The sequence below is a fragment of the Equus przewalskii genome, chromosome X (assembly GCF_037783145.1).
Source record: "Equus przewalskii isolate Varuska chromosome X, EquPr2, whole genome shotgun sequence".
NCBI classification, from domain to species: Eukaryota; Metazoa; Chordata; class Mammalia; order Perissodactyla; family Equidae; genus Equus; species Equus przewalskii.
This window is the reverse complement of record NC_091863.1, coordinates 43541042-43568898: the sequence shown is the minus strand read 5'-3', so window position 1 is coordinate 43568898 and position 27857 is coordinate 43541042. Positions and strand designations below refer to the sequence as shown.

Below are 27857 nucleotides of genomic sequence, written 5' to 3'. Positions count from 1 at the left end.
ATTATTAAAAGGACAAGAAATAGCAAGTGTTGGAGAGGATGTGTAGAAAAAGGAACCCACGTACATTGCTGGTGGGAATGTAAACTGGTACAGCCACTATGGAAAACAGTAGGGAGATTTCTCAAAAATTTAAGACTAGAACTACCACATGATCCTGCTATTCCACTTCTGGGTATTTATCCAAAGAATATGAAAAGACTAATTTGAAAAGATATATGCACTCCTAGGTTAATTGCAGCATTATATACTATAGCCAAGACTTGGAAACAATCTAAGTGCCCATCGATAGATGAATGGATAAAGAAGTTGTGGTATATATATACAACGCAACATTACTCAGCCATAAAAAAAAGATGAAATCTTGCCATTTGTGCCATGGATGGACCTGAGAGTATCATGCTAAGTGAAAAAAATGGAAAAAAAATAAATACTGTATGATTTTATTCATCTGTGGAAGATAAGAAAAACCAACAACAAACAAACACATAGATACAGAGAACAAGTTAGTGGTTACCAGAGGCGAAGCGGGGTGTGGGCAGGATGAAAGGAGCAAAGGGGGACATTTGTATGGTGATGGATGGAAACTAGACTTTTGCTGTTGAACATGATGTGGTCTCTTTAGAAGTCAAAATATAATGATGTACACCTGACATTTATATCATTTTATAAACCAATGGTACATCAATTAAAAAAAACCCACAACAGTGACATTTACCTGTATGAATTTATGACAAGAATTAGCAACTTGAACTTAGAGGCTTAGAAATTTGAATGTTCAATCTTTAGGTGTCCATTGACTGATTAACGGATAAAGAAGTTGTAGTGTATATATATATACACACACACACACAATGGAATATTATTCAGTCATAAAAAACAAGGAAATACTGCCATTTGCAATGACACAGATGGTCTTTGAAGGCATTATGCTAAGTGAAAAAAGTCAGAGAAAGACAAATACAGCAGTGTGCTGCTTAATGACAGGATATGGTCTGAGAAATGTGTCATTAGGCAATTTTTTGATGTGCAAACATCATAGAGTGTACTTACACAAACCTAGATGGTATAGCCTACTACATACCTAGGCCGTATGGTACTAATCTCATGGACACCATTGTATATGCAGTCCGTTGTTTACCAAAATGTTGTTGTGTGATGCATGACTGTACGGTATGATCTCACTTATATGTGGAATCTAAAATACAAACAAACTCATAGAAAGAGACCAGATTTGTGGTTACCAGAGGTCAGGGGTGGGGAAAAGGGGAACTGGAGAAAGGTGGTCAAAAGGTACAAACTTCTAGTTACAAGATAAATAAGTACTAGTGATATAATGTACAGCATGATGACTATCATTAACATTGTTGTTTAAAGTTGTTAAGAGAGTAAATCCTAAGAGTTCCCATAAGGAAAAAAATTGTTTTTTCTTTTTTTGCTTTCTTTTTATGTTGTATCTATATGAGATGCTGGACGTTAACTAAACCTATTGCAGTAATCATTTCACAATATTTGTAAGTCAAACCATTATGTTGTACACCTTAAACTTACAGTGATGTATGTCAATTATATCTCACTAAGACTGGGGGAAAAAAGAACTAAAGGAAAGTATCAGAATGATGTTTCACCAAACAGAGAATACCAATAAAGAAACCAATGAAGAGAAATTATAAAAAGGAACCAAATGATATTTTAGAGTTGAAAAGTAAAATAACTGAAATAAAAATTTCACTAAAGGGTTTCGACAGCAGATTTGAGCAGGTAGAAGGAAGAATTAGTGACCTTGAAGGTAGGTCAATTGAGATTATCCAGTCTGATAAGCAGAAAGATAAAAGAATTAGGAAAATGAACAGAGCAAAAGGGACCTGTGGGATGCCATCAAATTTACCAACAGATGCATATGAGAGTCCCAAAAGGAGAGAGACAAGGGCAGAAATAGTATTTAAAGAAACAATGGCTGAAACTTTTCCAAATTTGATGAAAAACATTAATCTACATATACAAGAAGCTCAACAAACTCCAAGTTGGATAAACTCAGAGACTACACATCATAACCAAAACCAAAGTCAAAGAGAAGATCTTGAAATGAGCAAGCCAAAAGTAACTCATAACATACAAGGGATTCTCAATAAGATTGACAGCTTATTTATCATCAGAAACCATGGAGGATAAAAGGCAGTGGGATAATATATTCAAAGTGCTGAAAGAAAGACACTGTCAACCAAGAATTCTGAATCTAGCAAAACTATCCTTCTAAAAAGGAGATATCAAGACATTTCCAGACAAACAAAAACAGAGAGTTCATTGCTAGGAGACCTGCCCTATAAGAATTGCTAAAGGGAGCTCTTCAGGTTAAAATGAAAGGATACTATACAGTAAATCAAATCCACATGAATAAAGAGCACTAGCAAAACTAACTACAGAAGTAGATATAAAAGATAGTATAAACACATTTTTTGTTTTATCTCATTGATTCTCCTATCTAATTAAAAAACTACATAAAGCAATAATTATAACTCTATGTTCATGGGTGGGCATACAATGTATAAAGATGTAACCTGTGACAGTAATAGCATAAAGGAAAAAGGGAATGGAACTATATAGGAGCAAAGTTTTTCTATACTATTGAAATTAAGTTGATATTAATCTGAATTACAATGGTATAAATTAAGACATTAATGTTAATCCTCAAGACAATCACTAAGAAAATAAATATGTATACAAAAGAAAGGAATTAAAATGGGACTCTAGTCAGGGATGGCCCCATGGCCAAGTGGTTAAGTTCACATGCTCTGCTTTGGCAGACTGGGGTTCTGCCGGTTTGGATTCTGTGCGTGGACATGGCACCACTCTTCAAGCCATGCTGGGGTGGCATCCCACATAGCACAACCAGAAAGACCTACAACTAGAATATACAACTATGTACTAGGGGGCTTTGGGGAGAAGAAGGAAAAAAAAAAGAAGACTGGCAACAGGTGTTAGCTCAGGTGCCAATCTTTTTTTTAAAAAAAGGGATACTAGAAAATAGCTATTAAACACAAAAGAAGGCAGTAACAGAAGAACTGAGGAACAAAAAAGAAATACGACATAAAGAAAACAAACAAAAATGGACAATGTAAACCCTACTTTGACATCATTTATACTTAAGTATAAATGGATTATATTCTTCAATTAAAAGGCAGAGACTGGCAGAATAGATAAAAAAACATAATCCCATATATGCTGTCTACAAGACACACACTTAGGATTCAAGACACAAATAGACTGAAAATAAAAGGATGGAAAAAGACATACCATGAAGACAGTACCCAAATGAGAAATGGCATAGCTATACTAATATCAGATAAAATAGACTTTAAGACAACAATTGTTATTAAAGACAAAGACGGACATTTTATAATGATAAAAGGGTCAACTGGTCAAGAAGATATGATAAGCTTAAACATGTAGCACCTAACAACAGAGCCCCAAAATACATGAAGCAAAAACTGATTGCATTGAAGGGAGAAACACATAATTCAACAATAATAGTTGGAGACATCAATACTCCACTTTCAATAATGGATAGGACAATTAGACAGAAGATCAGCAAGGAAATAGAGATGTCATGATGTCTTGAAATTTCCCTTAGAATGCCTTGAAAAGAGGATGAAGCGAATACAGCAAAATGTTAGTTATTAAATCTGGGTGATAAATATATGGTACTAACCTCCCTAATTTTGTGTACATTTGAAAATTTTCATAACAAAAATTTTTGAAATATATAAAAGGGAAAATATTTACTGATTATTCTCGTGCTTGTGACCACATTAATTTGATTATTGTAGTACTGTAGTATATTTAAATACCTTATAAGGCTAATTTCTTTTCATTTACTTTTTCTATTCTCAAATTCTTTAACTAATCATACTTGTTTACTCTTTTAAATAAATTTTAGAATGAGTTCCCCACAAAAATTCCATTAGGATTTTGATTTGGGATGTGTTAAACATATACTAAACATATACATTAAATTAAATGACCCTTTACAACACTCAGTCTTTGAAACCAGGTACATGGTACACCTCTATTTATTCAGACCTCCTTTTAAGTTCCTCAAGCAAAGTTTTGAAGTTTTCTTCATGTAGGTCCCACACATATCTTCTTAAGATTACCGTTGGGTATTTTATATAATTGTTTTTACTGTCAATAGGATCTTCTTTTTTCTCAGTATATTGTGGTTATCACCGATATATGACAATTCTTGATTTCTGCATATGTGGTTTATATCCAGTGATTACCCAATTTAATTCTCATATTAGTTTTAACAGTTTTTCAGTTGATTCTCCTGCATTTTCTAATTATACAATCACATCATTTCTTTCACTTGCCAAATACTTATTAAACACTTCCCATGGCCAAGGCACTAAACAAGGTGCTACAGATACAGTGATAGACAAAAATAAATAGGATTTCTACCCTTAGCAAGCTTCATATCATGACTGTCTGATGTCTTAATTTCTAATAGTTACAGTTCTTATTTCTGCTTTATTCCTAATTACGCTATCTAGAACTTCTAGAACAATGCTAAATAACAGCAGAGATAATGGTTATATTTGTCTTATTCCTGATTTTAATGGGAATACTTCAAGCAGAATGCTTCAATCTTTTGTGGGTTAAGAATCTACTTTGAGAGCCAGCCCTGACGGCCTAGCAATTAAAGTTCAGAGCGCTCCACTTTGGTGGCTCAGGTTCATTTCCTGGGTGGGGAACCACACCACTTGTCTGTCAGTAGCCATGCTGTGGCAGCGGCTCACATAAAAGAACCAGAAGAACTTATAACCATACATAACTATGTATTGGGGCTCTATGGGGGAAAAAAGGAAGAAAAAAGGAAGAGTGGCAACAGATGTTAGCTTAGGGTGAATCTTCCCCTGCAAAAAAAAAATTTAAAAAAAAAGAGAATCCACTCTGAAAACGTGATAAAAGTTATTAGTTTTCTGGGGGCCAACCCCATGGCCAAGTGGTTAAGTTCGCACACTCCACTTCAGCAGCCCGGGGTTGTGCTGGTTTGGATCCTGGATGCAGACCTAGCACTGTTCATCAAGCCATGCTGAGGTGACGTCTCACATAGCAGAACTAGAAGAACCTACAACTAGAATATACAACTATGTACTGAGGGGCTTTGGGGAGAAGAAGAGAAAAACAAAGATTGGCAACAGATATTAGCTCAGGGCCAATCTTTAAAAAAAAAAAAAAGAGAAAAACCCCTGGGAGAAAAATAGTTGACTATTAAAAAAAAGTTTTTGGGTTCTCTCTAGAGAAATATACATGCATGTATGCATACATATACATTAAGAAATATAGGTATGTTAATTATCTGCTCTCTGAACAGGGAAATAATAGAAGATCAACTTTTGATATAGAAATACTCAGTTTTTTATGTAGAATGAGGAAAATGTACCATAAATAAATTACATATATAAAGGATGACTATTCCCTTAGTATACAAAAAGGGCAATTTTAAAAGCTTGAATACCAACATGGATAAACGGGCAAAGGTCAGAAATAAAATTTACAAAAGAAGAAATTCTAATGCTAATACAAACATATAGAAAACGTTTAGTCAAAGAAATGTAAATTAAATCAATGAGATACTGTTGTTTGCTTGTGATTTACCAAAGATGAAAAAAATACCATGGTGGAGACTTCTTATTATCAACCCAATATCATTCTCCCTTTCTTGTTTACTAAAAAAAACATGACTTAGTGGGATAGCAATGTACCTAGCTAAAAACTATATTTCCTGGCCTCTCTGGCAGATAATCGTGGCCATGTGACACAATTTTAGCCAAAGAGATATAAGAAAAAGTGGAACTCAGAACTCCTTGGGGAGGGGTGCTCATCAGGCCTATTTCTTTTCCCTTTTGCTCTTCTTCTTCTTCCTGACTACAACTCAGACCCCTCTGCTATAGATAAAGCAGCCATCTTGTGACCCTGAGGGGATAAGCACTCTCTAAGGATGCCTGAGAGGTTCCTGCTCCTCACAGGCAAACACTGTTCCTAACTGATATACAATTTGGCAATACATATCAAGAGCTTTTAAAATGTTCATATTAACAAATTACATTGGCAAAGGTGTAGGGAAATAGGCGCACTCATTCATTGCTTGTGGGAATGTAAACAATCTCTAAGATGTAATTGTTAAGTGAGAAAAGGAAAGTACATAACAGGTCGTAAAGTATGCTTCCCTCCTAAAAAGAGAGAGGGAAACAGGGCCGGCCCAGTGGTGTAATGGTTAAGGTCATGCACTCTGCTTCAGTGGCCCAGGGTTCATGGGTTTGGATCCCGGGACTGGACACACACACCACTCATCAAGCCATGCTGTGGCAGCATCCCACATACAAAATAGAGAAAGATTGGCATAGACGTTAGCTCAGTGACAATCTTCCTCAAGCAAAAAGAAGATTGGCAACAGATGTTAGCTCAGGGCCAATTTTCCTCAACAAAAAAAAAAAAGAGAGAGAAGGAAAGAAAATATATACACATCTTTACTTGCATATACATAAACTACTTCTGACAGGATAAACATGAAACTGATAACAGCGGTTGACACCAGGTGGGGAACTGGAAGGCTATGAAGCAGGTGGGACGGAGACTTTTCACTGTATACCCTCATAAACTTTGGCCCTTCTAGAGTTTCATAGGGATCCATCCTAAGTAAAAAAATCAAAGACACAAACACTTACATATAAAGATGTGCACCTCAAATGCTATAACTAATTGTGAAAACTCGGCAATAGGCTAAATGCCCCACATTAAAGGAGAAGTTAGGTAAACTCAGCATATCCATGGAATAGAATATTTTGTAGCTATTAAAATACTATTTATAAACAACAGCATAGGGACATGCTTAGGATATAATATTAATTTAAAAGGCCAGATTATTTATTGGTTTTCAACTTCAACAGTCAACCTTTAGTCAATGTAGAGTACTAATTGCAAGACGACATAAACGTTAACAACCTTGACAATGTAAATGAAAAAATGTGGCTCACAGAAGGTTGGAGGAAGGAAGAAAGAACAGCAGCACTAATGTCTATATCTTAGAAAGTGGGTAATCAAGAGAGATTGACAGAAGCTGATGGAAGGAGAAATAGAGGTTAAGTTGACAAATCAAGAAACGGTGGTATACACCCTATTATCTTGAGTTTTGGAGGAAATTACCAGAAACTATGAGGCTGCCTCTCAGGCATGGGATTGGAGGTAGGGACAGCAGAGACAGAAGACCACTGCATTTCATCCTGAACTCCTCTATACTATGTGATTTGCTATCAGATATACACATTATTTTGATTAAAAGGCAAAAAATTTTAGGGACCGGCCCCGTGGCTGAGTAAAGTTCCTGCGCTCTGCTTCAGCAGCCCAGGGTTTTGCCGATTTGGATCCTGGGCGAGACCATGGTGCTGCTCATCGGGCCATGCTGAGGTGGCGTCCCACATAACACAACCAGAGAGACCTACAACCAGAATACGCAACTATGTACTGGGGGGCTTTGGGGAGAAGAAGAACAGGGAAAAAAAAGGAAGATTGGGGGGCTGGCCCCATGGCCGAGTGGTTAAGTTCACGCGCTCTGCTGCAGGCGGCCCAGTGTTTCGTTGGTTCGAATCCTGGGCGCGGACATGGCACTGCTCATCAGACCACGCTGAGGCAGCGTCCCACATGCCACAACTAGAAGAACCCACAACGAAGAATACACAACTATGTACCAGGGGGCTTTGGGGAGAAAAAGGAAAAAATAAAATCTTTAAAAAAAAAAAAAAAAAAGGAAGATTGGAAACAGATGTTAGCTCAGGTGCCAATCTTCAAAAAAAAAATTTTAAAGTAGGATATATGATTGTATACATAGTGTGATTTCAATCATAAAAAGAAAAGTGCACAGGAAAAAAGACTAGAAGGAAATATGTCAAAATGTTAACAGTGGTTGCTTCACGGGTGGTTTCTTCTTTATACTTTCTTCCATTTTCCATATTTTCCAAATTTTCTATTATGCTAATCAGCCAGAAACTATAGGAGAAAATATAATCAGAAAATATGTCTGAAGAAAGAAAAAAAGAAACATTTGCTGACTGACTCACTGAGAGAACATTTCCCAGGACTGTCTGGCCACCCCACTCCCACAACCCCAAGCAAACACCAGAAAGGCCAAATAAGGCAGGGTGGGGACAGTGGGCCCTTTGTTTCCTGGGGAACCAGAGGTACTGAGATGCCAGCACCCTCTGTGGAAGACTGCTGACAGTAATGGCTTTCAATGTGCTCACCTCTCTTTCTATGCATATGAGGATTTTGCAGTTACCCTGCTCAGGAGATGGAATCTATCTCTCCACCCCTGGAATCGAGGCTTGACCATGTAACTTGCTTTGACCAATGAGACAATAGAAAACACGACACAAGCAGGGACTTGAAAAGTGCTTGCACATTGGGGCTTCTCCTCTCTTGCTGCTGGATACCTTTCTGCTACCTTGTGAAAAAGCTTACGTTGGCCTCCTGGTGGATGAAAGAACACATGAAGAGAAGCCCCAGCTACCCCAAATTAGGTCTCAGACACCTGAGGGAGATCTTTGTAGACCATTGAGCCCCAGCCAAGCTGGCATAGACTAGAACAGGTCAGCCAACCTACAGAATCATGAGAAATGATCAACTGTTGTTGTTCTAAGCCATTAAGTTTTGGGTAGTTTGTAAGCAGCAAAAGCTACCTGACACACCCTCCAATTTGAAAACCATCCAGCCAAGGAGATGAATAAAATTGTTTTATCACCCTCTAAATTCCATGTTCAACTCAATAATCATTCTTTCTTCCTTCCTCAGAGATAGCCTCTCAGCCAGTACAGGTTTCGGGCCTTGTAGAGATCAACAGTGAGCAGAACTTCCCTCCTTTGACAACAATATTACCAAAGAGCTGGGATGATGGCAGGAGAATGTTCTCATTCTTAAATTGTTTAACCTTGTTTGTCAAAATCTGTTCAAAGTCTTCTTCTTTTCATCTCAAGCCATATAACACCAGACGCAACATGCTCCATTACCTCTGGCTTTGGCGAACTGAGTATACAAACTGTGTTTTACTGATCATTTTTGCTCCAGAACCTAACATGGTACCTGGCACACAACAGGCACTCAACAAATGTTTGCTGAATAAATAAATGAGTGACTGAATCATGTCTTCCTGTATTAAATAACCCACCTACCCCCAGCCCGTTTTTTTCCCAACCACCCCCACAGAGTTAAAGGATAGAATACTGGATTACCTTTAGGACTCCAAGGAGCATCATCTGAATTCTTCTTTTTCTTGGGTCGAGATTTCAAAGCAGGGTCATCATCATCAGATTCTAGGGAAGGGTAAACTGCAATGAGAGGGGAAAAGCAAGGTAAATTGAGATCTCATCCAGAAGGGTGAAGACAAAATGATACCTATCTCAGCTCCTCCCACTCCCCTACAAGTGGGCACTTTACTTAATCCATACTCAACTGCAGGAGCCCCTGAAAGTACAACATGCTTTTTATGTCTTTCTATTTTTGCACCCTCACTGCAAATGTCCTCCCAGCATCATCTAATTCTGATTTGATCACCCAACATCCATTTAGTGAGTAACTTCATGAGTTACTTTACTGATCCTGCAAAATTCAGCTGTAAATTCACTACCTAAAGAAACTTTCCCTTGTTCTCCTAATCTGACTCAGATGTCTCCTCAACTCTCTATAGTATCCTGTGCATACTTCCATTGGAGTTATTTGTTATATACTATTTAAGAGGTGATTAGTAAACCTGTCACCCACAATTTACCGTAATGGCGGGGATATATATTATTTGCTTTCAAACTAAGGAAGCCTAACATAGTGCAGAGCAGGTGCTCAGTAAGTGTTTGCTGAATTAATGGAAAAAGAAATGATACACACATTACTCACAGAAAGGGAACAAAAAGAACACTTGGGCTGAATTGGGAAGATTACCGGAACTGAATGATCTGAATGAGAAAACACACATATACAAGTATCTCATCCTATACAAATACACACAAACATCCAGTTTTATCACATTCTCCTCACAATCCACATGCAACACCTATAGGATTTAATGGGAAGATGGTCTAGAAAGGTCCTACTGATGAGGCCAAACTGCTGATGCTGCTGCTAAACCTAAAAGAGAAGCAAAGTGAGAGTGAAAATTTCCTCATAATACCCTACTCCCCCTCCTCTTAATGACTAGCTTCAAATTTCTCTAGAATTCTACATCATTAGAGGAATTCACTCTCCTGTTTCCTTCCAGAAGGGTTTCTTTGTAGGAAAGAAAGTGAGTCCATTTTTGAGGCCTTTCTCCCTCAAAGAGGTAAAACCCCTGTCTCCTGACTTATTAAAGAACTTTTTTTAAAAATGAGGGGTCATTGATTGTCCCTAGAAAGAAATGACTACTGGTAACAGTTGTTTGTGAAAGGACCCATGCCTAATACCCTGATGGCTATCAATGTTATTTTGTTGGGTCTGAAAGTTTTTCCATCTCAAGGAGAGAAGTGTGGTATGGTAGAAAGACCTTAAGTCTCAGGATCAGACAACCACTTTGAAATCCTAGACTGACCCACTAGCTTTGCAGCCTAGAAGAACTTCTCTAAGTTTCACTATCTTCCCATAAAAATAAAATAATAGATACCACCTGCCTTGTAAAGTTGTGAAGATTGAGAGATGATATGTATAAAGTAACAGGCAAAAGGAATTCCATTCTAAGGTTCATGTCTTCTTCAAGAGACAGAGATGGAGATGGAGATAATAATTAAATCTAGACATTTTGAAGAAAATACAAGTTAAAATGTATATACTAAAAATAGAAGGATGGAAGGAGTGATGCCTCCCAAACTGGTAGGGTTGGGAGCTCCAAGGATCTATCCCTCCACTGAAGCAACCATTAAACTGGCAAAAATTGCAACAATCAACTTTTTTTGGACTCTGAAATTCAATTAAAAACTCACAACATGGGGAATGCTTAATAAAAAAAAAAAGCCTGCTTAATTTAGGCATTTAAAAAAATCTCTGTCAAAAAAATCTCAGCTGACTACTGAAGCAATGGAATGGATACTTCAGGGACCACAAACAAGGAATACAGTCTTTGCAAAAATCATTTGGAAAGTCACTAAATGAACAGATAACTGCAGTTCACAATAAGTAACAATAGCAAACTCTGGGAGGTAAAGAAAATATGATTCCCAGAGTTACCACATTACAATATTCAAAATGTTCAAGTTTCAACTGAAAAATTATGAGGCATGCAAAAAAATAGGAAAGTATGTCCCATTTACAGAAACAAAGAAATTGATAAAAACTGTCTCTGAGGAAGCCCAGACACTGGACTTTCTATACAAAGACTTTAAATTAACTGTCTTAAATATGATCAGAGAACCATGTCTCAACAAAAAAGAGAATATCAATAAGGAAACAGAAAACATGAAAAGGAGCCAAATAGAAATTTTGGAGCTGAAAAGTACAACGGATTTAATTAAAAATTCCTTAGAAGGCTCCAACAGCATACTTTGAGCAGGCAGAAGAAAGAATCAGCAAAAGTAAAGAAAGCTCAATTGAAATTACCCAGGCTGGTGAGCAGAAAGAAAGAATGAAGAAAAATGAACAAAGGCAAATGGACCTGTGGGACACTATCAAGCTTACCAACATATTTATATGGGAATCCCAGAAGGAGAGGAGGGAGAGAAAGAGGCAGAAAGACTATATGAAGAAAAAATGCCCAAAATTTTCCAAATTTTATGAAATACATGAAAACAGACAGTTAAGAAGCTCAACAAATTCCAAGTAGCATAAACCCAAAGATCCACACTGAGACCCATTATACTCAAACTGTCAACAGACAAAGACAAGGAACAAACCTTGAAAGCGGCAAGACAGAAGCAACTTGTCATCTACAAAGGATTCACACTAAGATTAACAACGAATTTCTCGTCAGAAACAATGGAGGCCGGAAGGCAGTGGGATGATATATTTAAAGTGTTGAAAGAAAGACTGCAAACCAAGAATAACATATATGGTAAAGCTATCCTTCAAAAATGAAGGCAAATTAAGATATTCTCATAAACAAAGGCTGGAAGAGTTTGTCATTAGTAAACCCACACTTTAAGAAATGCTAAAGATAGCTCTTCAGGCTAAAATAAAAGGAGATTACAGAGTAACACAAAGCTAAATGAAGAAATACAAAACACCAGTAAAAGCAATTATAGAGGTAAATATAAAAGCAACTATTGTTGTATTTGTGGTTTCTAAATGCTCTTTTCATTTCCTGTATGACTTAAAATTCGAACACATAAAACAATAACTAAGGACAACACAAAAAAGGAAAACTAAAGGCCAATATCGCTGATGAACATAGATGCAAAAATCCTCAACAAAATATTGGCAACCTGAATACAGCAATACATCCAAAAGATCATACATCATGATCAAGTGGGATTTATGCCAGGGACACAGGGATGCTTCAATATCCACAAATAAATCGATGTGATACACCACACTAACAAAATGAGTTATAAAAACCACACGATCAGTTCAATAGATGCAGAGAAAGTATTTGACAAGATCCAAAAGCCATTTATGATAAAAACTCTTAACAACATGGGGAAAGAAGGAAATTACCTCAACATAATAAAGGCCATATATGACAAACCCACAGCCAACATCATACTCAATGGGGAAAAACTGAATGCCATCCTTCTGAGAACAGGAACATGACAAGGATGCCCACTATCACCACTCTTATTCAACATAGTACTGGAGGTTTTGGTCAGGGCAATTAAGCAAGAGAAAGGAATAAAGGGAATATAAACAGGGAGTGAAGAAGTGAAACTCTCACTGTTTGCAGATGACATGATCTCATATATAGAAAATGCTATAGAATCCATCAGAAAACTCTTAGAAATAATTAATAACTACAGTAAAGTTGCAGGGTACAAAAATCAGTTGCATTTTTATAGTCGAATAACGAACTTACAGAAAGAGAACTCAAGAATAGAATTCCATTTACAATCGCAACAAAAAGAATAAAGCATCTAGGAATAAATTTAACCAAAGACTTGAAGGACTTATACAATGAAAACTATAAGACATTATTGAAAGAAATACATGATGACATATAGAGATGGAAAGAGATTCCATGCACATGGATTGGAAGAATAAACATACTTAAAATGTCCAAACTACTCAAAGCAATCTACAGATTCAATGCAATCCCAATGACATTCTTCATGGAAATAGAACAAGGAATCCTAAAATTCATATGGGGCAACCAAAGACCCCGAATTGCTAAAGCAATCATGAGAAAAAAGAACAAAGCTGGACGCATCAAAATCCCTGACTTCAAAATGTACTACAAAGTCATAGTTATCAACACAGCATGGTACTGGTACAAAAACAGGCACACAGATCAATGGAACAGAACTGAAAGCCCAGAAATGAAACCACACATCTACAGACAACTAATCTTTGACACAGATGCCAAGAACACACAATGGAGAAAAGATAGTCTCTTCAATAAATGGTGCTGGGAAAACTGGACAGCCACATGCAAAAGAATGAAAGTAGACATTATCTCATGCCATACACAAAAATAAACTCAAAATGGATCAAAGACTTGAAGATAAGTCCTGAAAAATTAAAACTCCTGGAAGATAATATAGGTATACACTCTTTGACCTCGAACTTAAAAGGATCTTTTTGAATACCATGTCTTCTCAGACAAGGGAAACCAAATAAAAAATAAACAAGTGGGACTTCATCAGACTAAAGAACTTCTGCAAGGCAAAAGAAACTAGGATCAAAACAAAAAGACAACCCACCAACTGGAAGAAAATATTTGCAAATCATATATCCCATAAGGGGTTAATCTCCGTAATATAAAAGGAACTCACACAACTTAACAAAAAAACAAACAGCCTGATCAAAAACTGGGCAGAGGAGATGAACAGACTTTTTTCCAAAGAAGATATACAGATGGCCAATAAACACATGAAAAGATGTTCTACATCACTAATCATCAGGGAAATGCAAATCAAAACTACACTAAGATGTCACCTTACACCTGTTAAAATGGCTATAATCACTAAGACTAAAAATAACAAATGTTGGAGAGGGTATAGAGAAAAGGAAACCCTCATGTACTGCTGGTGGGAATGCAAACTGATGCAGCCACTATGGAAAACAGTATGGAGATTCCTCAAAAAACTAAAAATAGAAATACCATATGACCCAGCTATCCCACTACTGGGTATATACCCAAACAACTTGAAGTCAACAATCCAAAGTAACATATGTACCTCTATGTTCATAGCAGCACTATTCACAATAGCCAAGACATAGAAACAATTCAAGTGCTCATCGACCGATGATTGGATAAAGAAGATGTGGTGTGTGTACACACACACAATGGAATACTACTCAGCCATAAAAAAGACAAAATCATCCCATTTGCAACAACATGGATGGACCTGGAGGAAATGATGCTAAGCGAAATAAGCCAGACTGAGAAAGACAAACACCATATGATTTCACTCATATGTGGAATACAAACAAACACATGGACAAAGAAAACAGTTCAGTGGTTACTAGGGGAAGGGGGCTGGGGGTTGGGCACAGGGGGGAAGGGGAGCACTTATGTGGTGACAGACAAGAAATAATGTACAACTGAAATTTCACAATGATGTAAACTAGCATGAACTCAATAAAAAAATAAAAATAAAAAAGAGAGAAAATGGCAGCATTAAGCCCTCATACATCAATGACCACTCTAAATGTAAATGGATTGAATTCTCCAGCCAAAAGACACAGAGTGGCTGGATGGATTGAAAAAGAAGACCCCACAATATGCTGCCTCCAGGAGACACATCTGAGCTCTAAAGAGAAACACAGGCTCAGAATGATGGGATAGAATACAATACTCCAAGCAAATGGCAAGAAAAAGAAAGCATATAAAAATAAGCTGTGTTTCTATACACTAGCAATGAACAATATGTACAGGAAATTAAGAAAACAATGCCATTTACAACAGCAAAAAGAATAAAGTAAGTAGCAATAAATTTAACCAAGGAGGTATAAGACTTGTATACCGAAAACTACAAAACATTGCTGAAAGAAATTAAAGAAGACCTAAATAAATGGAAAGGCATACCATATTCATAGATTGGATGTCTTAACATTGTTAAGATGGCAATACTACCCAAAGTGTTCTACAGATTCAATCCAATTCCTATAAAAATATCAATGGCCTTCTTTGCAGAAATGGAAAAGTTGACCCTAAAATTCAAGTGGAATTGCAAGGGACCCCAAATAGCCAAAACAATCTTGAAAAAGAAAAATAAAGTTGGAGGATTCACATTTCCCAATTTTAAGACTTACTACAAAGTTACAGTAATCCAAATATCGTAGTACTGGCATAAAGACAGACATATAGATCAAGGGATAGAACTGAAAGTCCAGAAAGAAACCCATACATCTATAGTCAATTGATTTTTGACAAGGGTGCCAAGAGCATTCAAAGGAGAAAGGACAGTCTCCTTAAGAAGTGGTGTTATACAAAGAGAAATAGTAAAAAACTCAATTGATAAATTAAAATGGAATACCAAAAATTATTCAAATAATCCAAATGAAGGCAGGAAATGAGAAGTAAATAAAAAAGAGATATGTTAAAGAAATAGGAAAACAATAAGCCTTCATCTGAACAGATCATTAATTACATTAAATGTAAATGGTCTAAAAACACTAATTAGCAGAGATTATCAATAAGGACTTTTAGAAAACCACAAGATTCAACTAAATGCTGTCTATAAGAAACTCACTTTAAACGTAATCATATAGGTAGGTTTAAAATAAAAGGATAGAAAAAGATATACCATACTAACACTAATTAAAGAAAGTTGGATTGGTTATATTATCAGAAAGGAACTTCAGGCCAAGGAAAATTATCAGAGATAAAAAAGGATATAACATGATAACAAGAGGGTAAACTCAACAAGAAGACATAACAATCTTAAATGTGGATGCACCTAACAGCAGAGTTTCCAACTATGCGAAACAAAAATTGATGGAAGTAGAATAAAAGGAGAAATAGATAATTATACTTGGAGACACAACACATCTCTCTCAGCAATCAATAAAACAATAGACAGAAAATCAGCAAGGATATAGAACATCACCATCAATCAACTTGATCTAATTGAAATCTATAGAACACTTGCAGTGTAAGCCCTGGCAGTTGTTTTCTGTTTTGTAACGAAAGTGCCTGACTTAAGCTTTGATTGCCAAGACATCAATTTCAAAGAGGCATCCACTTCAAGAGGGCTATCTTGAATGAACACATTGCCAGCCACACATCCAGATAAAGAGCCAGGCTGTCTCCCCACACTGAGGCTCCTTTGTTTTAGAGATCTTGTTTGATTTCAGTAAGTGATCATTTGGGGCCACTTGTTTTTTTTCTCTTCTCGCACTTACTTTAAATTCCTGATCTTATGTTTTAAATTCATCAGTAAAGAGTGAGCCCACAGAACCCTAAGCACACTCCTTGACTCCAATAAAAGCTGAACCCCAGGCCTGTGCATTCTCTCTCTACCCATGGCCTCACCGTGTGTTCCCTAGTGTGCTGTGTAATTTCCAGGTCCTGTGAGTAATAAATCTTTATTTTTTCAAAGTTTCCTGATGGTTATTACTGAAGGGCATCTCACAATCATAAGAACTACAAGGGCCAGTCCAACCACAACACTGGTTATTGAAAGGCTGAGACAGGCACAAAACAACACTCAACCCAACAGAGAGCACATTCTTCGCAAATTCACAACACAAAATTATCAATATAGACAAATTCCGGGTAATAAAACAAATCTTAATAAATTTTAAATGAAACCAAAAGCTGATTCTTTGAAAAGATCAATTGATAAAATGCCAGTAAGAATGACAAAGAAAAAAAAAAGAACACACAAATAACTAATATCAAGAATGAAAAGGGAGATATCACTAAAGACCTCACAGACATTAAAAGGATAATAGGAGCATACTACAAACAACTCTATACCCGCATATATACTATAATTTAGCTGAAACGGACCAATTCCTTGAATGACACAAACTACTGAAACTTACCCAAGGTGAAATAGATAATCTGGATAATCCTATATTTACTAAAGAAAATAAATCCATAGTTAAAACCTGAAAAAGAAATTTCTAGGCCCAGGTGGTTTCACTCACAAATTCTACTAAACATTTAAAAAAGAAAAAAACACTAATTCTACACAACATCTTCTAGAAAATAGAAGAGGGAACACTTCCCAACTCATTCTTTGAGCATTGCTCTGATACCAAAAACTAAAGAGAGAGTACAAAGAAAAGGAAATTATAGACCAATATCATTCATGAACATAAACACAAAAATCCGCAGTGAAATATTAGTAAATCAAGTTCAATAATATATAAAGAAAATAATACACCATTATCAAGAAAGATCTATCCTGTGATTTCAAGTCTGGTTCAATATTTGAAAATCAATCAATGTAAACTACCATATTAACACACTAAAGAAGAAAAACCACATGATTATATCTACTGATGGAACAAAAACATTGGGCAAAATTCAACACCCATTTATAAAAAAACTTTCAGCAAAACAGGAATAGAAGGGAACTTCCTTAACCTGATAACCTACAACTAACATCATAATAGTGAAAAGACTGAATGCTTTCCCCCCTCAGGTTGGGAACAAGGCAAGGGTACTCACTATCACCACACTGTGCTTGAAATCTTAGCCAGAACAAAAATGAAAGAAGAAAAAAAGACATACAGATTAGAAAGAAAGGAATAAAACTGCCCATACTTGCACATGACATGATCATCTATACAAAAAAATACCAAGAATATACCCCCCAAAATCCCCTAGAATTAACAAGTGAGTTTATCAAGGTTGCAGGATACAAGGTCAAAAAACAAAAATCAAATTTATATGTACTAGCAATAAACAATTGGAAACCAAAGTTTCAAAACTAGCGCCATTTATGATATCTCCTAAAAATACAGAACTTAGGGATAAATCTAACAAAACATGTACAGGATCTGCATGCCAAAAACTATAAAACACTGATGAAAGAAATTTTTAAAAGACTAAATGTGGAGGGACATATCATGTATGTAGATTAGCACACTCAATATACCTAAGGTGACAATTCTATTGCAGTTAGAGAAAACAGTTTGATGGCTTCTCAAAGAGTTAAATATAGAATTACCATATGACCCAGTAATTCTACTCCTAGGTTTATGCCCAAGAGAAATGAAAACATATGTCCACACAGAAACATGGACACAAATGTCTATAGCAGCATTATTCATAACAGCCAAAAGGTGGAAATAACCCGAATGCCCACAAGCAGATGAATGGATAAACAAATTGTGGTATATCCATACAATGGAATACTATTCAGCCATAAAATGGAAGAAAATACTGACACATGCTACAACTTGGATGAACCTTGAAAACATTATGCAAAGTGAAAGAAGGCAGACACAAAAGATCACATATTATATGATATATCCATAAGAGGCAAATTCATACAGGCAGAAAACAGATTAGTGGTTACCAGGGGAAGAGGGGAGGGGGAAGTGGGGAACAATTACTTAACAGATACAGGGTATTTTCCGAGGTGATGAAAATGTCTTGAAACAGAGAGAGGTAGTGGTTGCACCACACTGAATCGTACACTTTAAAATGGTTAATTATGTGTTATGTGATTTTCACCTTAATAAAAAATAAAGATGTCAATTCTCCCAAATTGATCTATAGATTTAACACAATTCCAATCAAAATCTCAGGAGAAATTTTTGCGGATGCAGACAAACTAATTCTAAAATTTATATGGATAGGAAAAATGGAAGAAATCATATTACTTGATTTTAAGAATCACTATAAAGCTACAGTAATCAAGACAGTGAAGTACTAACAAAGGGACAAACACATAGATCAATGAAACAAAATAAAACAATTCAGAAACAGACCCACACAAATATGGTCATGCGATTTTTGACAAAGCTACAAATGCAAGTCAATGGAAAAAAAAGACAATCCTTTCAACAAATGGTGTTGGAACAATTGGACATCCAAATGCCAAAAAAAAAAAAAGGTGGACCCTTAAACTAAACATCATTCCTTATATGAAAATTTAATCAAAATGGATCATGGATAGAAATGTAAAACCTAAAACCATAATATATTAGATTAAAAAAAGGAGAAAATTGTTATGACCTGAGTTTACACAAAGAATTGTTAAATAAGACACCAAAAGTATAATCCATAAAAGATAAAATTGATAAATTGGACTTTCTAGAAAATGAAAGTATTTGCCTTAAGAAAGAAAATGTTAAAAGAATGAAAGACAAGCTAGAGACTGGGAGAAAATATTTGCAAATCATGTCTAACAAGAGACTTGAATTAAGACTATATAAAGAACTCTGAAAACTCAACAATTAAGAAAAAAAACAACTCAATTAAAAAATGGACAGAAGTCATTCAAAGTGTCTGTTTAAAGACATTTCAAAAAAGAAGATATATGTATGAATGGCAAATAAGTGCATGAAAAGATGTTCAACATCATTAGCCATTACATGAGCCATTAAATGAGATATCGCTGCACGCTTATGAGGATGGCTAAAGTAAATATACTGACAATACAAAGTAACGATAAATAAGCAGAGCAATTGGAACTCTCATATATTGCTGGTGATAATGTAAAATGGCACAAATACTCTGGGAAACAGTTTGGTAGTTTCTTGTAAAGTTAAAGCATCCACTGTCCATATTGCCCAGGAATCCCATGCCTAGGTATTTACCCTAGAGAAATGAAAACTCATGTTCACACAAAAGCCTGCACACAAATGTTCACAGCAGCTCAATTCATAATCACCCAATGCTGTAAACAATACAATGTCCTTCAATGGGTGAATGGATAAAGAAACTGTGGTATATCCATACAATGGAATACTACTCAGTAATAAAAAGGAACAAGCTATTGATTTGCAACAACATGGATGAATCTTAAAGGCATTATGCTGAGTAAAAGAAGCCAGTCTCAAAATATTACATACTGTATAATTCCATTTATATGATATTCTAGCAGAGGCAAAATCACAGTGATGGAGAACAGATCAGTGGTTGCAGGGGTTAGGGGTTGAGAGACGGCATAACTACTAAGGGATTACATAATAGAATTTGGTGAGGTTCTGTATCCTCATTGTGGTGGTGGTGGTGGTAACAAGAATCTCAATATGAGTATATCAGCAAAGCCAACTTTACTTCACACTAATTTAAAAAATAAAATTTGAAAAATTCTTTATCAAAAGAAAAAATAGACTGAAAATAAATGAACAGAACTTTCGACTTGAGATGTTGTACAAAAAAATTAAGGAAAAGGAATAAAATAAAACCAGAAATTAACAGTAAACAAACACCAAATAAACATTAGAGATGATTAGTAATCAAATAACCTAGACAAACTACAGTCACGCATCACATCCAATATTTCAGTAAATGAAAGACTGCATATACGATGGTGGTCTCATAAGATTAGTACCATGTAACCTAGGCATGTAGTAGGCTATACCATCTCGGTTTGTGTAAGCACACCCTATGATGTTCTCACAACGATAAAATTGCCTAACAACACATTTCTCAGAACGTACCCCTGTTGTTAAGCAATGCACGACTATATTGTTAAGCACCATGATCAAGTACAGCTAATCTCAAGAAGGAACTGTCAATTCAAAATCAGTAATTCTATTAACATAAATCACCATTAACAAATTAACAGAGAAAAACCATGTATTTCTATCAAAAGATGTCAAAAAACCACCTGATAAAATCTAATTCCACTCCTGATTTTAAAACAAACAAAAACCTCTCAAACTAGAGACAGAGACTCCCCTGAACTTCATGAGAGGAATCTACCACAGACCTGCAGAGCTCTACATGTTGAATGGAGGAACATTGGCAGCATTACCTTTAAAGTCAGAAACAACACAACGAGGCCCATCACCATTACTACTCAATGCTGCAAATAAAACTAGAAAAATCTACAGGTATGAATACTAGAAAGAAAGGAGATGTTATTGGCTGAATTGTGTCCCCATCAAATTCATACGCTGCATCCCTAAAGCCCCAGTACCTCAGAATATGACTGTATTTGGAGATAAGGCTTTTAAACAGGTAATTAAGTTAAAATGAGGCCACTAGGATGGGCCCTAATCCAATCTAACTGGTGTCCTTCTAAGAAGAGACTAGGATACACAGAGGGACACCAGGGGCCCATGCGCACAAAGGGATGACCACGTGAAGAGGCAGCAAGAAGGCGGTCATCTGCAAGCCAAGGAGAGGCCTCAGGAGAAACCAACCCTGCTAGCACTTTGATCTTGGACTTCCAGACTCCAGAACTGAGAGAGAATACATTTCCGTTGTTTAAACCAACCAGTCTGTGGTATTTTGTTATGGCAGCCCCAGAAAACTAAGATAAGGGACATAGATCACCTACTTCAAGAGCCCAAGACAATTAACTGAAAAACTAATAGAACTAACAAGAGTATAGTAAGGCAATCCAATACAGGATCAATATGGAGAAATCAATTATTTCCCTGCATACTAGCAACAGCTGCTTTCAATAGGAACCAAACTATAAAAGAAAATGCCTAGGGATAAACTGAAGAAGAAATAAACTGAAGAAGGGATATACAAGAAAACCCGAATAAACGGAGAGAGAGACCATGTTTGAAGATGGAAGGACAAGATGGTCTGTTTTGTGATGGCTCATATCCGAAAGGTAAATAGCAGAATGACATCAATGCCATCCAGAAGTTGCACTGGCTCAATAGCAATTTTCCCTGGCATGTTGTTTTTAACCAATCAGTGGTAAATTTTCTCACAATTACAGAGAAAGTCTTAGCAATATATGAAGACCCACAGACAAAAGCTAAAAATTCTGCAATAGTGCCTCCCATCAGAGGAAGAACAAATGGTGGCTATGTTTTCTACAAAATTAAGCTCTAGTGAGAGAAGGGGAGAGCTGAGAGAGCAGATGAAAAAGTTGTGAAGACACTTTCCCCTGTGTTTAAAAAATAAAAGGATTGCTGAAGGCTAGGTCCTGGATCAGATTTTAATTTGATGAAGCTGGTATCTATCTTATTAAGCAAACACTCTCAAGAACCTACATCTTGGAAGGAGGAAGCCTGAGCCCAGGGTTTAAGGCTACAAAAGATCCACTGACTCTGATGCTGGGTGAAAATGCCAATGGGCTGTAACTGGGCAAGGACTGTTATTAGGACTGTCATTATTTGGATCAGTATTTTGGCTTCAAAGTCAGAGATTTTGAGGGGTGTGCCCCAACCTTCTTTTTCTTATAAGCCTCATTATTTTTAGCATACAAATTTTTTTCAGGAATGAAGTTTTTCAGGAATGCATACATCCCATTGTAGCAGAAAGCCTTCTGATGAAAGATGTCTCCATAAATTAATCTACAAATGCCATGCAATAATAATAAAAAATCCTAATAGGATTTTCACGGAATTTGACATGCTGAGTCTAAAACCCATCTTGAATAGAAAAAGCTCAATAATACCCTAAAAATTTGGAAAAATAACAAGTAGGTTGGCATCTCGTTGTTAAATGGCCTTTCTAGTGTTGCAAGGCAAAGCAGGGAGGGGGAAGCAAAGGCTGAGTGACCTATTTGTTCTGAGGGGACTAGTTAGACTAGGTTTGGATGTCTTGGCTGTAGGTCAATGTGACTGTCTGCTGAAGGTAGGAAGAGTGGCCAGGGAACTTGGCATGACCCTAAGACCAACCACAACTCACCCCAGAGATGATGGGCTTGCTGAGAGCAACTGCACTCTCCTCAGGTCCAAAGCAAGTTCTGCAGAGAGGATTTGCCCTACCAGACACAAGGTCTATAGTAACTAACCTACGTGGTATTACCACAGGAATAGACAAATCGATTTTATGGAAAAGGATAGTATTAACAATATCTAACATACAGCACTTATCATGTACTGAGCAATGTTCTAAGTGCTTTATGTATATTAATTCATTTAATCCTCACAACAACCTATGAGGTAGGTACTATTAACACAGAGAGGCATGGAGAGGTTAACTAGTTTGCCCAAGGTCACATAGCTATTAAGGGACAGAAGTGGGAATAAAGTAGAAAAACAAATCCATATATATATATATATATATGGGAATTTAGTTTATGACAAAAGCGAAACTTCAAATCAGGAGGATAATGACGGACTAGTCAATAAATGGTCTTGGGGCAAATGACTATCCACATGAAAAAAAATAAACTTAGATTCTTACCTCCCACAATTCACAAAACTTAATTTCATAAAAAGAGGTAAAATTTTAACTTTTATACAAGTTTTAGGCGAAAATGTAAGACTTCTTACACAAGACAACTTCTTACAAACTGACAAAGATGACAATGTAAAAACTGAAATCTTCTACTTGCTAAAAAACACAATAAAACTAAAATACAAGCAACAGACTAACAGAAAATATTTTTCAACATTGCCACAATATATTAAAAAAAACTCCAACAAATCTATAATATGTAAAGAACTCCTACAAATCAATAAGAAAAACAAACATCCTAAGAGAAAAATGGGTGAAAGATTGAATGGATAATTCATAGAAAAGGAATAAAGAGGAGCCAATAAACACATAAACAAACTGAGACACCATTGTTTGCCATTGGATTAGCAAAAATTAAAAAGGCTAACATCCACTGCTGGTAAGGCTGTGGAGAAACAGGTATTTCTCATATACTGCTCATACTGCCCTTTTGGAGGGGACTTTGGCACTATTTTTTTTTTTTGAGGAAGATTAGCCCTGAGCTAACTGCTGCCAATTCTCCTCTTTTTGCTGAGGAAGACTGGCCCTGAGCTAACATCCATGCCCATCTTCCTCTACTTTATATGTGGGATGCCTGCCACAGCATAGCTTTTGCCAAGCAGTGCCATGTCCACACCTGGGATTCGAACCGGCGAACCCCAGGCCGTTGAGAAGCGGAATGTGCGAACTTAACCACTGCGCCACCGGGCTGGCCCTGAATTTGGCACTATTGACATTTATTTTGTACATACCCTTCAGACCAACAGGTCTAGCTACCCTAGAGAAATGTTAACTGGCACATGGGCACAAAGGGTTATTTATAAGAATTTTCACTGCAGCATTGTTAGTAACACCAAAAAATTAGAAACAACCTAAATGTTAATCAGTAGGGAATAAACATATGATGGTACATCTATGCTATAGACTACTATGCAACAGGTAGATCTCAATGTATTAAAGTAGATCTCTATGTACTGATGTTGAAAGATATCCACGCAAGTTGTGGAACTACATACACTAAACACAACCATACCTTTATTTATGTTTACTTCTGGGTGTAAACACAAGAGCCTGAAAGGTATACATCCAACTGATAATAAAGGTTACCCTTGGGTAACCTTCCTCAGAGGGGGAAGAGTGTTAGTCAAAGGGAATTTTTACTCCCTTTATCTTATTCTAATTTTGGTCAATGAGTATCAATCATTTTTTTTTTTCGAAGATTGGCCCTGAGCTAACATCTGTTGCCAATCTTCCTGTTTTTTTTTTTCTCCCCAAAGCCCCAGTGCATAGTTGTAAGTCATTCTAGTTCCTCCATGTGGGATGCTGCCACAGCATGGCTTGAGGATCAGTGTGTAGGTCTACACCCAGGATCCAAACCCACGAACCCCAGGCCGCTGAAGCAGAGCCCACAAAGATAACCACTCAGCCACAGGGCCAGCACCAGCATTAATTTTTTTTAAAAATAATATTAAAACAAAAACCTACATTAAAGTCAGCTGCACTATACAAAAGAGTGTATGTATGTATACATACAATGAATACATTGTAGTATTCAATAAATCTCCATAAAAAAAGGAGTCATCTCTTAAATGTAAAAAGGCCACTGAAAGGTCATTATATACTTTTGCAAGAGATGAACTGAACGACACAGAACACAAATGATACAGGTGATGGCAGTAAAATAGGCAAGAGGGAAAAAAGAGTCACCAGAAGTGAAGGTTGGACAATGCTAAAAATGGACGATAGCTAATTATAACAGCTACCATTTTTGAGGCCTCCCGTGAGCAAGACATTGTGCCAGGTGCTCTACGCAAGCATCACCTCTAATTCTTACATCAACATGTGAGATATCCCCATTTTACAGATTAAGAAAATATGGCTCAGAAAAACCAAGTAGCAGGCTTAAGGCCAGGCCTTTGCTCCCTACAGGCTGTCCAGGATTGGGATTGGGTTTGGGACAGAGATTGGGGCTAGGGAGAGCCTTTCTGGCAGGGATCCAAGCGCTCAGCTGCCCTTACTATACTCTGCATCCTTGAAGCACGCTCCCAAGCTGTCCTGTTCATCCAGACTGGCGTTCTCCTCCTCCTCTTCGCTCTCAGTTCTCCAGTATGCTGGCCGCTTGATGGGCCGCTTCCCTGGGGTGCGCTGGGAAGCAGGACTGCTAGACACTGTGCCCAGCCCACTGCTGGAGCTCCCACTGCTTCGATCCTGTCCCCCGGTCCACCAGGCCTGCAGGCTGGAGGTAGCTGGTGAGGACGAGGAGGACTGCAGATTGGCCATGCACAGCATGCCCTGGATGGCCTCCTGAGTGCTGGGAGAGGCAGGGGCCTCGCTGCAACGGACAGAAGAGAAATGCTGAGGGAGTTTCTCTACTTGTCAGCGGAAACCAGTCAACAGAACAGTCACGGAGGATGGACAACAGCTTCGAGGGTCAGGGTGGGAGGAAGGAGAGAACCATCCCAGGTGAAAAACCAGAAATCAAATGAAAGGATGAAGATAGTATCAAAGACGGTTTTCATGAAAAGGCCAGTCCTTCTTGCCTCAAGTCTCTCTACAGACAGCAGGCAAGATGGCAAAAAGAGGGGTGCACCTTCTTCACTGTTCACTCATGCTGCATTCTTTCTTTTTTTTTCTTTTTTTTTTTGAGGAAGATTAGCCCTGAGCTAACATCTGCCACCAATCCTCCTCTTTTTGCTGAGGAAGACTGGCCCCGAGCCAACATCCTTGCCCATCTCCCTCTACTTTATATGTGGGACGCCTGCCACAGCATGGCTTGACAAGTGGTACATAGGTCTGCATGTGGGATCTGAACCAGCAAACTGTGGGTGGCCAAAGCAGGATGTGCAAACTTAACCACTGCACCACCGGGCCGGCCCCCATTCTTCCCCTTTTTTAAACAAGGCCCAGAAAAGGCTCAGTTCTCCTTCCATGCCTCTTCCAGCCCCTCTCCAACTTCCAAATAACCCAAACTGATTCCCCTTGAAGTCTATACATCCTCTCTCTATCAGATCTTAAGTTCCTCAAGACAGATTTCTTGTCTACTTTATTCTTCTAGCCCAAATGACCTGGCTAATTCTATGTCCTTGTAAATGGCTTGAAAAATATTTGCTGATTGGCTGACCTAACCCTTTGGGTGGTAAGTTGGGGGGTGTGCTGTCTGATCACCTGGAAAGGGGAGATCAAAGCCAGTACTCACGTGAGGGTAGCATAGTCAGGTCCCCCCACCTGCCTGCTGGCCTTAAGCAGATCAAGAATTCCACCAGCTCCACTCCCATTCCCAAGCTTGCTTTCGACCCCTTCTACCATGTCCTCATCTGTTGTGTAGTCCTCCTGTTTGGGAAAGAGGATATCACCTCAGCTGCCCAGGGTTGGTCTGGTAAGGCGCCAAGACACAGTTGACAGTCTCACTCCTGATACTTAAATCTTCTGACCTCCAATTACAGACCAAGTACTAAGTGTAATAATATTCATTCTTTCATCTTAATCTGCACAGCATCTTTGTGAGGTAGGTATTATAATTCCCATTTTATAGATAAGGAAACTAAGACTCAGTGAAGCTAAATAATTTGTGTAAGGTCACAATCAGATATTCCCAGTTGGATACTCTTTCTGCTACATCACACTGCTCTGTATTAAAGGATTTTAAAAATATTTCAACTAAAAGATAATCTTCCATTTATATGCTCAGCACCACTTAGCACACAATCTTTCACTTAATAAATATTTTAGGAATTAAAGACATAGGATGTCTTTTTTTACCCCAACTACAATGATAATCTGTCCTCTGTCTCTGTAACCAGAATGAGCAGAAGATTAGACACAGGCCAGGCTCCTACCTCAATGTCAAACTCAACTTCTCCTGGTTCACGAACTCTGTTGGGGTCAGAGCAAGGCTTCGCACGGGGCAACTTTCGGGGAAATTCTAGAAAACAATAGAATGCACTTATCATAAAGCTAAGATCAGCATCTGAGCCAAACACCCAGGGGAAAGAAAATAAGATTATAATTTTCCTGAAAGTAATGACCACAGATGACTAATTTAGAGATTAGGAATTAGCTCATAAATAAATCTCTAGAGGAAAGTATACACAGAGGCCTGCCGAGCTGGTAAATCAGAATGTTAACAATCTCAGGCCTAAGGTCTTACGTCTATTAAGAGAACCAAAAACAAATGTGAAATAGGCAGGTAGGAAAGGGAAAGAACAGGTACACACTTGGTCTTATTATCAGGGTTGCCTTCTCCTTTCCCAATCTCTCATCAATCTGCAGTTCATCATCTGAATCCAAGTCAAATTCATCCTCCACCACCTGTCCTGCCAGCCTAGCCCTGTCTGCCTTCTTTGCGATCTTGGCTCGCCGAGACTTGGATAAGCTCTTTACCCTCTTGGTACTGGACAGAAAGAGAAAGAGAACATAAAAACAGTTGCACTCAATA

General features: G+C 37.4%; 1 protein-coding gene across 4 annotated transcripts in view; it reads right to left on the bottom strand.

Moving 5' to 3' along the window:
• The window catches only part of PHF8 (PHD finger protein 8), a 113262-nt gene that overhangs the window by 14193 nt on the left and 71212 nt on the right, over positions 1-27857 (bottom strand). For all 4 annotated transcript variants that reach the window (XM_070605488.1, XM_070605487.1, XM_070605489.1 and 1 more), the window contains 5 exons: positions 27637-27812; positions 27259-27344; positions 26619-26752; positions 25441-25754; positions 9282-9377 (listed from right to left, as the gene is read on the bottom strand). In XM_070605488.1, the coding sequence (XP_070461589.1) occupies positions 9282-9377; positions 25441-25754; positions 26619-26752; positions 27259-27344; positions 27637-27812 (806 nt within the window). The remainder of the gene's footprint in view (positions 1-9281; positions 9378-25440; positions 25755-26618; positions 26753-27258; positions 27345-27636; positions 27813-27857) is intronic.